Source organism: Salvia splendens, chromosome 17 (genome assembly GCF_004379255.2).
Source record: "Salvia splendens isolate huo1 chromosome 17, SspV2, whole genome shotgun sequence".
Classification (NCBI taxonomy): Eukaryota; Viridiplantae; Streptophyta; class Magnoliopsida; order Lamiales; family Lamiaceae; genus Salvia; species Salvia splendens.
This window is the reverse complement of record NC_056048.1, coordinates 8,863,442-8,874,675: the sequence shown is the minus strand read 5'-3', so window position 1 is coordinate 8,874,675 and position 11,234 is coordinate 8,863,442. Positions and strand designations below refer to the sequence as shown.

General features: G+C 46.0%; 1 protein-coding gene across 3 annotated transcripts; it reads left to right on the top strand.

Annotated features, from left to right (window-relative positions):
* Positions 1-7,703: 7,703 nt before the first annotated feature.
* Positions 7,704-10,963, top strand: LOC121775394 (DELLA protein GAI-like). Of its 3 annotated transcripts, none has more exons than XR_006045129.1 (2): positions 7,704-9,507; positions 10,706-10,963. XR_006045129.1 is itself a non-coding variant. In XM_042172477.1 (1 exon), the coding sequence occupies exon 1, from the start codon at positions 7,850-7,852 to the stop codon at positions 9,452-9,454; it is 1,605 nt and encodes a 534-aa protein (XP_042028411.1). In that variant the 5' UTR covers positions 7,704-7,849; the 3' UTR covers positions 9,455-10,023. The 3 variants fall into 3 exon arrangements, 1 of the variants encoding a protein (XP_042028411.1); XR_006045128.1 differs by having other exon boundaries at positions 7,704-9,511; positions 10,710-10,961; XM_042172477.1 differs by lacking the exon at positions 10,706-10,963 and having other exon boundaries at positions 7,704-10,023.
* The last annotated feature ends 271 nt before the right edge of the window (positions 10,964-11,234 follow it).

The window sequence follows — 11,234 nt, the reverse complement described above, 5'->3', positions numbered from 1 at the left end:
ACGGCGAGGGCAACTATGGCGGCTCCGGCTCCGGCGGGTGGGATCTCAACTCATTCGGCGATTGGGAGAACATGATCAACACATTGGGCGGTGGAGGTTCGTCAACGCCGGGGACCCAGGGTTCGGCGACGCCGGGGGGGTACCAACCACCCAATTTTGACCTTGATGCATATGTTCGTCCCAACGTCCCGCGGTTTTCGCAGGGATTATCCCAGATCCGGGAGGATTTTCCAGTTGATCCCACGCCGGGAGTAGGCCGAGGCGGTGGAGGTGGCCGAGGCGGTGGAGGTGGCCGAGGCAGTGTACAACCCCAGACGGGCGAGGACGAGGAGGAAGAAGAGGAAGAGGATCTTGGCCGACATCCGTACAACAACCTCGAAACGATGGCGGTGTACAACGCCTGGATCACGGTCTCGTACGATCCCATCGTCGGGAATCAACAAACCCGGAAGTGTTTCTGGGAAAAGGTTGTCGAGGTCTACCACCAAATAAAGCCGAACCGCTCCCGCAAGCGCACAGTTAAAATGATCCGCTGTCACTTTGACCGAGTCGACCGACAGGTCAAAAAATTCTGCGGCATCTACTCGGCGGAAGAGGCGCGCTACCAAAGCGGCGCCACGGCCACCGACATTTTGACGTCCGCTTTGCGCGCCTACTACCAGGACGAGGGACATCAATTCAGATTTGTTGATGTTTGGCGCGCCGTCAAGGACGAGGAACGATGGGCCGGCGGTTTCCGCTCCAGCTCGGGCTCAAACTCGAAGCGCACGAAGCATACGGCGAGTGGCCAATACTCGTCTAGTGCTGGTGCGTCTGGTGGTGACACTGCTGAAGGCATCAGCCAACATGATGCTGAATCCCAGGAGTTTGCGGGTACGGTCGGCGATGCAGGAGGATCCGCGAGTACGCGCCGTCGGCCGCAAGGGACGAAGGCGGCGAAAGCGGCTAGAGCAAGGAAGGGCCGAGGCGAATCAAGCCAGCCGGCCTCAGGATCGGGCTCGCGAGGAGGCTCGGACACACTTATGGTGGCGTACATGACCGCCACAATGGCGGACACTTCCCGCTTCTCGCACTCCCAATACGCGGCCTGGTGGAACGGAATTGTGCATATGGCAGCACAACTTGGCCTTCCGACTCCCCCTCAACCTCGACCGCCTCCGGAGGATGATTAGCCCTTCCGATTAATTTTTTTTTATTTTGTGTGTTTTTTTATTTTGTGTGTTTTTTTATTTTGTGTGTTTTTTTTATTTTGTGTGTTTTTTTATTTTGTGTGTTTTTTTATTTGTGTGTTTTTTAATTTTGTTTTAATTTTAATAAAGTGTGTTTGTTTAAATTGAATTGGGTTTTAAAAAAATTATAAATTAAATTGAATGAATAGTAATTAAGAGACGGTATAGAGACGGTTAAGAGACGGAGCGTTGCAGCCTCCGTCTCTTAGTTAAGAGATGGAGGAAAAAAGGACAGTGGGGCCCTCAAATAGTGCTTTAAAGAACGGTTTAAGAACGGTATAGGGACAGCGTTGTGGATGGCCTGAGGTGCACCATATTTCGAGCGACAACATACATGAAGGACCGGATCCAAGTAATAATTATGATCAGATCTGACCAAAGGGAATTAAGCTCAAAGCGAGTGGGGTAGGTGGCTGCCACAAGCAGTGAGACAATGAACAATCCCAAGGATATTTAGACGACACTTGAAAAACACGAAAAAGCCAACATTTGTAGAGCTCGTATTAAAAATCCTTCAATAAACAAACTTATCATATGAGCGAGAAGAAATGCAAAGCGCCTCTTATTTCTATGAGGTCTTGAATAGAACTTGTGATATCTCAATGTAGTTGTAATTTATTTACTCTAAGTATGCAAATTTTAATTTGAATGAAATTCATAGTACTATTTTCCAACTATTCAGAGTTATATATATAAATGCACACATACAAATTGTAGAGTATAAATAGGATAAAATTAAACTGTGTATAAAATTATGTGCAATTATTGTATTTTTGGTTAAAAATATTAAGTAATGAGGATAAAAAACTTTGAAGCTCGTGCATAGTCTACGAGCTTCATTATAGTCTAGTATACAAAAGTTTTATGGCATACCAACTTTGATCCATTATACTAGTAGTATAATTTTGTTCTAACTGTTATAATACTACTATATTATAGACATATAATATACATATATGTAAAATATATTCGTTATACACGATCTATACACCATATATATTAGTATCAATATATACAAAGTATGAGTTAGGATCAATTATTAACTTTCTTAAATTGCTAACTCTGCTAACTCATTAACGTAATACATTAAAAATGTTAATACGATGACATTAAAATGTCAACACATATTTTTGTTGGCTTTAATATATTGTGTTGCTATTATGTGTTGACATTTTAATATCATTGTATTGACATTTTTAATACACTGTGTTGATGAATTAGCAGAGTTAGCAACTTAAAAAGTTAGCAATATGACGCACCTGTACAGAGTATATAATAAGTTATGGTATATATTGCAATTTTTAGTGTATTCATATATGATATTTCATACTGTTATTGTACCAAAAAACACGTTATAACAAAAATTTGATATTTTCAGTATTATTTCTATATGATTAGTTTGGTATGACAATATTTTGACATTTTTTCATCCATTAATTACTTTTTATTTTAATATCTTATATTTTACAAATTATACATTAAAAACTCATCTTATTAAAAATAATTATATCGAAAGGAGAAAGTATTTTTCTCCCATATATCCTAAGACATTTAATATTTTGTAACTAGCTTAATTCAACTCCTTATCCTTGCGTATCATTCTAAGTGACATGTTATTTTTTTGAATTATTCAACAAAAAATTTTACATTTCTTAAAATAAAAATATCACCTTTATTTTCTTTCTTTAATTTAACTCACAAACCAAAACTATATAAAATATAATAAATGCTTAATTTATATTTCCTCCGTCTCAAGATAAGCTAGTCATATTCATTTTTGGGATGTTCCACTATGAGTGAACAATTTCCATTTTTAACAAAAAAAACATTTCCCTTACTTTATTCTCCACTTACTTTATTTTCTCTTTATTTCTTTACTTTTCCATCTCGTATACTCCCTCCGTCCGTGAATAGGAGTTCATTTTTTCATTTTAGTCCGTCCGCGAATAAGAATCCCGGTTAATTTTACCATAAATGTGAAAAGAGTCCCACATTCCACCAACTTATTCCACTCAAATTTCATTTAAAACTAATATACACAAGTGGGACCCTTATTCCACTAATTTTTTCCCACCCACTTTTTTTTAATAATTCTTAAAACTTGTGCCACCAAGAAATGAGACTTATAATGGCAAAGTAAGGGAGTACTTTACTTTCTATACTTTAACTCTTTAAGAGCATCCGTAGCGGTACTCGTTGGGATGGACGGCGTCCGTGCCGCTGGCGCGGCACCGTTGTCGCCGCTGCTGCACTCCTGCCTCTGGCACGGCGCTGCTCGATGCATCGAGCACATCCGTGCCGCTGAGCAGGCTGACGTGGTGCGTTCTGATTGGCCAACGGCAAAGCCGTTGGCATTTTCGATTTTTCTTTTTTTTTTAAAAAAAAATCGAATTTAATTTAAAAAATTAATTTTAAATAAAAAAATATTTTCCCACTTCCCAATAAATTATATCCGTTTTCTCCCCACTTTTAATTTATTTTTCAATTTTTTCCCCCAAAATTCACATTTTCATCTATAAATACCCTCACTTCCACACCAAAAATTTCACACCACACTACAATTCTCATCTAAATTCTCTCATCTTCTCTTATCAATTCTCAATCTTTCACTATTACAAAAAAAACTGTCCGGCTTCGGCGATCACCCATCCGACTCCCGCGGTTGGAACCACGAATGGTTCGACTCACAACCATTCCCTAGTCCGGAAACGCAATTTCTGGCCCCTCCTCAAACCCAAGGTTCTCGATTTCTAGGTGGCTATCGGCCTTACCTGGTGGACGACCAAGATGCCCCCGATGGACGATACGGATGGGCACCCGAACCCAGATCGGGAGGGAGCGGCGGCTCTCAAACTCCTCCTCTTCCTACTCCTACTCCTACTCCTCGTGGTATCCGCACCCCGTACACTCCGACGGAGATGAATCAATTATTCAAAGCCTATTTGATTATCTCCGAAGATTAGGAGATAGGCACGAACTAAAGCGGGGATAGGTTTTGGTGGCGCGTCTCTCGCCAGTACAATGAAAACCGCCCCGCTGGAACCATCCAGCGCAATGAGAGTATGGTGCGCAAAGCCATATTCAGAGCCAACGAAGAAATCCAAAAGTTCCAGGGGTATTACATCCAGGAAGAGCGGTCGGCGGGGAGCAGCAGGAGCGAGCTCGACATCATCAGCGCCGCCTTGGCGACCTACCAATCCCTAAATTACAAACCGTTCAAGTACCTCAGCGCTTGGCAGGAGGTGCGTGTGCATCCTAAGTATTGGGGAGGCGTATCATCCCCCTCCAGCTTCTCCAGCAAACGGTCGAGGTCGGTATCCCGATCCGACGCCGGCGAGGATGAGGTGGCTAGCCAGCTTACCGGAGCTAACTTGGATAGCCCCGATGCCGGCCCGAGCAGTTCCCAACGCCGGCCGCAAGGAAGGAAGAAGGCGACGGCCAATCGCCGTCGCGCCGCGACTCCATCCGCCCCCGCTCCCGCTCCCTTTGTGCCACCTCAACCCCCCACCAACTCGTTGTGGACCATTTTGGCCCAACTCAATTTGGCTGATAGGTCAAATATGACCCCCAAGCAACTTGATTCACATTTGACAGTGATACGGGGTCTCCGAAAAATATTGGGGATAGGGCCAGAGGAATAGTCTTCCACGGGGATATTTTTAGCCTTTATTTATGTATTTTTTTATTTTTTAGGATTTTAATTATGTGATTTTTAATTTTAAGGATTTTAATTATGTAATTTTTTATTTTTTTTGTAATTTGTAATAGTATTCCGTGAGTTTTTAATGCATTTTAATATTGTGGAAATGTTTTTATTTAAATTGAATTATAGAATGGTGGGACCATTGATCATATCCTTATGAAAGAGCATGAATGTGGGTGTTGTGCTCTTGGGGAAGAGCAGGAAGTAAAAAAGTAATAAAAGTGGATCCGGGCCCACATCCGTGCTCATGCCAAAGAGCACGGAAAATTTGTGCCTAAAAAAAATATTTCACTTATATTAGACAGAAAGAGAATAATGCGAAGAGGGAGGACTACAATTCGAGATACCGATCGAATAGAGCTACATTATCTCATCAAATAGCTCCCTTTCCATGTTCCCTTCTTGAAGCTCGAGCTACCCCTCAGAGCATCCACTATAGGGAAAATGGGGCGGACGCCCCGGAGGGGGCGACGACGGGGTGGCCTATAGTGGGAGGGACGTCCGCCCAGAGGCGGACGAAAAAATGGGGGCGAGGATGGGGCGGACGATGGATCGGCGATAAGGGGGCGAGGACGGGGCGGTTGGGGCGAGGCGGGGCTATAGGTGGGGCTATCTATAGTGGGGCGGCATGGCGATAGGCGTCCCCCCCTTGAATTTATTTTTATATTTTTTTTCGAAAATTTCCCCTATAAATACCATTCCTCCACCATCCATTTACCACATTTTCACACATTCTCCCTTCATTCTCTATCTACACTTTCACTCTCTAAAAATGCACGGTGGAGACGACGAATCCCCGACTCGCACGAATCGGGATATGGCGGCAATCCTTCCCAGCCGTCGGGATATGGCGGCTATTCGTCTCAGCCGTCGGGATATAGCGGCTATCCTTCTCAGCCGTCGGGATATGGCGGCTCTCTGTCCCAGCCATGGAGTTGGAATCAATCTCCCCCGCCGTGGGCATCGAGTCCAACTCCTCCACCATCTCAGCCGTGGAGGTCTTCTCCCACGCCCCAACCTTTGCCGAGGAATCTGAGCCGCTCGGCGTTTGGAGATTACCGACCCAACCTCGACGCCCTTCACCATCCGCGTCCGGAGACCCCTTTCCAATCCAGCAGCTCTCCTTTCACTGAGGCAGATCAAGACGCACTGGATACGATGTTCAATCTGCTTAGTTCCGGCGTACCGGATACGCCCGTTGCGACGAGAGTCGGGGGGTTCGAACGCGGTGGCGGTGGCGGATCGGGCAATGTCAGCGGAGCCGACGGATCGGGCGCTGGCGGAGAGGGCAGCGGCGTCGGCTCCGGTGGTGGCGGTTCGGCCAGCGGCTCAGTTCAAGCCGGAAAAAAAAAGGCCACGCACTACACCTAAGCGGAGTCCATTGCTGTGGCGAGGGCGTGGAATGCCGCCACATCAGACCCCATAGTGGGCACCGATCAGACAGAGGGGAGCTTTTGGAAGCGCGTCGTGTTGGCGTACAACGAGTTCGAACCTCGCGGCGCCAACCCGCGTGACGCGGAACAACTCCGCAAGAAGTGTACTAGGATTCTGCCGGCCACCCGGCGGTTCGCGGGCATATACCATAACAACCTGCTCCATGCAACACGCAGGGTAATCCGAAGTTCACACTGTGGGATGAGTATCTAGTTCTCGAGGACTCCCGAAATTCAAGGTCATCTGTGCGCAAGAGCAGGCTCCGGCACCGAAGCTGACAAGACACAACATTGCCGGAGACTACAGCAGCGGCAGCGGCTCGCAATCGTTCGACCTGAACGAAGAGCAAGCCGAAGAGCCCTCCGCTACACACTCTAGGCGCGCCCGCCCTCCGGGACAACATGCCTCTATCTGACGCGCTAGAGAAGCTGGCGGTTCCTCCCGCCGATCGTCGGCAGCGTATGGATCGCGCGCCCCGTAGCCCGCGCCTAAACTGCCGTCAAGGGCCCCTTTTGCCAGCGAGGTCTTGAGGGATAAGGTATATGTGCAGCTGACGCACGAATTGCATGAAGTCTGTAGCAAATACGAGGCCGCAACCGACCCGTACATCAAGAATACATACTCCGACCTCATACGTCGGACCCAACGCCGTCTGCGCTTGGCTTATGAGGGTCCTGGGGTAGCGGTGGTCGGCGGCAGCAAGGGAGACGGAGAAAGCGACGGAGAAGAGGATGAGGAATCAGACTCCGCCACCGATTCGACGGTGGCGGCGTTTTTATTTGTATTTTTTTACGTTCGTTGTATAATTTTACCTTTGTCAATACAACATATACAAAAAAATTGGGGCTATGGATAAAAAGGGGCGGGGCTATTGGGGAAGGCCGCCTATAGTAGATGCTCTCATGAGCCCTCCTTTTTCCATCGCTCCTCTTTGTTTCCCCCAATTAAATTATTCCAGAAACCGGCTTCTAAGAGCATCCACAATGGCGCCCGTCCCAACGGAGGTCAGGCCGGCGTGCCGGAGTTCCGCGCGGGACGCCTGCCATTGCGCAGCGGTGACGCGGATACGGACGTCCGTTACGGACACCGGAGTTTCGCGGCGTTCTCGGGACGTCCTTGCGGACGTCCGCCATTGCGTTGACCCCACGAACGTCGGCCCGGACGTCCCGATTATTTTATATTTTGTGAATTTGTGAATTTTTATTATTGTGGGAAGTCCATCGGGAGGTCCTTGGGGATGTCCGCCGCTATGCAGTGGGAAGTTCTTATGACGTGGCAGTGCAGTGAGAAGTTCTTATGACGTGACATGAGGTGTTTTTGGGATGTCTACGGAGATGTCCGCCGGGACATCCCCACTACTGTGGATGCTCTGAATTTCATGACTTTCGAGTTTTAACTCACCCACTTGCACTCTTCCATGTTTCTTCAACCAATTGCCCACAACTAATTTCCTTTTTCCAAACTAAAAAATATCCCTCCAAAAATGAAGCGAGATCGTGATCGCGGCAAGGCCGCCGCCTCCGCCAAACCCTACATGTGGCCGGACCCTCAGCCCGACGCCGGCATGGACGAGCTCTTCGCCGTGCTCGGATACAAAGTCAAGTCCTCCGACATGGCTGACGTCGCCGAGAAGCTCGAGCAGCTGGAGATGGCCATGGGCACCACCGCCGATGACGGCGTTTCCGTCTTCGCCGACGACACCGTTCACTACAACCCCTCCGACCTCTCCGGCTGGGTCGACAACATGCTCACCGAGTTCACCGGCGAATCTTCCACAACCAATTTCGCCGGCGAAGACGATTTGCGCGCGATTGCAGGCGTCGCCATTTTCGACAGCACTGATTCGGAAAACAGCTGCAAGAGGATGAAGGCGGCGGCGGCTGACGTCAGATCTGAATTCGGCGAGGATTCATCAGCGGTGAAGCAGCAGCAGCCGCGGGCGGTGGTGGTGGACTCGCAGGAGACGGGTGTGCGGCTCGTGCACACGCTCATGGCGTGCGCGGAGGCGGTGCAGCAGGAGAATATGAAGCTGGCCGACGCGCTGGTGAAGCACGTGGGGCTACTCGCGGTGTCGCAGATCGGCGCTATGCGGAAAGTCGCCACTTACTTCGCCGAGGCTCTGGCGAGAAGGATTTACAAGATCTACCCGGAGGAGCCGCTTGATTCTTCCTTATCCGATATTTTGCAGATGCATTTCTACGAAACCGGTCCCTATCTCAAATTCGCGCATTTCACGGCGAATCAGGCAATTCTGGAGGCTTTCGCCGGCTCGAATCGTGTTCATGTGATCGATTTCAGCTTGAGGCAGGGGATGCAGTGGCCGGCGCTGATGCAGGCGCTGGCTCTGCGGCCCGGGGGCCCGCCGGCGTTCAGGTTGACCGGGATCGGGCCGCCGCACCCCGATAACAGCGATGCCTTGCAGCAGGTAGGGTGGAAATTGGCGCAGCTAGCTGAAACGATAGGCGTGGAGTTCGAATTCCGTGGATTTGTGACGAATTCGCTGGCCGATCTCGATGCGGAGATGCTGGAAATTAGGGCGGGCGATGATGAGGAGACGGTGGCGGTGAATTCCGTTTTCGAGCTGCATCAGCTGCTGGCCCGGCCCGGAGCGTTTGAGAAGGTTCTGAATTCGATCAAGGAGATGCGGCCGAAGATCGTGACGGTGGTGGAGCAGGAGGCGAACCACAACGGCGGCGCGTTTCTGGACCGGTTCAACGAGTCGCTGCACTACTACTCGACCATGTTCGACTCGCTCGAGTCAGACGGCGTCGGGGGTGGTGGTCAGGATCTGATGATGACGGAGGTGTACCTGGGGCGGCAGATATGCAACGTGGTGGCCTGCGACGGGCCGGAGCGGGTGGAGCGGCACGAGACGCTGGAGCAGTGGCGGGCGAGGATGGGCTCGGCCGGGTTCGACTCGGTCCAACTCGGATCCAACGCGTTCAAGCAGGCGAGCATGCTGCTCGCCCTCTTCTCCAGCGGGGAGGGCTACATGGTGGAGGAGAGAGACGGGTGCCTGATGCTCGGGTGGCACACTCGCCCGCTAATCGCCACCTCAGCGTGGCGGATAGCGGCTGCGGAAGACTGAGTCGACTCAGTGAGTGGTGCAGGGAAGGCCACCGCGAGTTGTACAAGTGAGAGTGAGAGCATCTCCAATCATACTGCAAATCCCATCTATGCAGTAGATTGGAGCTCCAACCATACTAAAAAACGCATCCCAAATCAGCTTTTTTTTGCGATTTTGAACAGTGACGACCCATATATGGCGTTGCACTGTAGCAAACGCAAAACCCATTTTATAATTTCTGAAATTGCATTCACACCCTCCTTGTTTGAGTATGTTTCGAATAGAGCAAGTATATCAAGGTAGAAGTGAGAGCAGAAAAGTTTGGGGAAGAAGAAGAACATGGTTTGATGAAGAAGAACACGTTTGGGAAGATGATGAACAGTAATGGTTTTATTTTTTAACTGTAAATGGGCTTCATTAATATTTCAACTACATTTCAACAAATGGGCTTCATTATATAGAGATGTGGCAGTGTATTTCGTTTTACATACATACACAGTGCATTTTATTGATTGTAAATTTTTAATGTATTCTAATTGTAAATTGTAATTGTATTCTAATTGTATTTTAATTCTATTTCATTTTACATATACTGTGCTTCAATAATATTTTTAATGTATTCTATTGTAAATTTTTATGAAATTTAATACTACAAAAAATAAATTAAATAATAGATATTTAATAATAAAAAAGTAGTACATAACATAAATAATTATATTAAATTATTTAATTATGTTTGGAAATTTATTCATAAAGTGTTGTGGTGTTAATGTATAAATATGTAGTATAAATTATGGATAAAGTATTGTGAGGATAATGTGTAATTTAAATAAATATGTAGGTTATGATATTAATATTATAAAAAATTATTTCTTTAGTATAATTTGCAATATTTATGATGTTAATATTACAAAAACTTAAATAATAGATATTTAATAATAAAAAGAACATAACATAACACATAGTGGTGTTGCAAGTGGAAATGATATTACAACGACATAAATAGAAAATAAAAGACAAACCACAAATTACAATAACTAACAAATGAAAAATTATATAATTACGTTTGAAAAATTATTGATAAAATGGTGTGGGGTTAATATGTAATTTAGATAAATATGTAGGTAAGATTGAAAAAGTAAAAAAAGTAGGTGAATATGGAATATTCTTTTGGGTTTGTGTTTGGTGTAAATGGTTGGAGTAGAATTACTGTTCGATGTGACAGAACTGCAAAAATGGGTTTGAGTTTGGTGTAAATGGTTGGAGATGGCCTGAGTGAGTGAGTGACTGTGAGAGAGACTGACCTGGAATCTACCCAAATCCTGGCTTTTTACTTTTACACTACCAAGTCAACCTCTTTTCTCCTAAACCTTTTTCCCCAAATTTTTTTTTTGGTTTGGTACATTATTGAAGGTTATGATACTCTTTTTATTTTATTTTATTTTGTTTTGTTTTGTACTGTTTCTTGTACTCTATTTTATGTATTTTTTTTAATTAATGTATTTTTTTAATTAATGTATTTTTTAAAATTTTAATATTATTATTGAATTTTCTCTGACGTATATTTAATTCCGTATTTTGTGTGATTGTTAATTATTTGTTTTTATAATTGTGTTTATTGTGGCTAGGCTATGGCTGAGCTATTGCTTGTCCAGTTGCTTGTCCTGATGGTGTGACATGAGGAGTTTTTAGTGCTGCTGATGTGGCAGGAGGAGTTTGTGGCTAGTCTATGGCTGAGCTATTTCTATGGTGGAGGGTCTCAGTGACCTTATGTGTAATGTCATTTATTTAGTTTGACTTT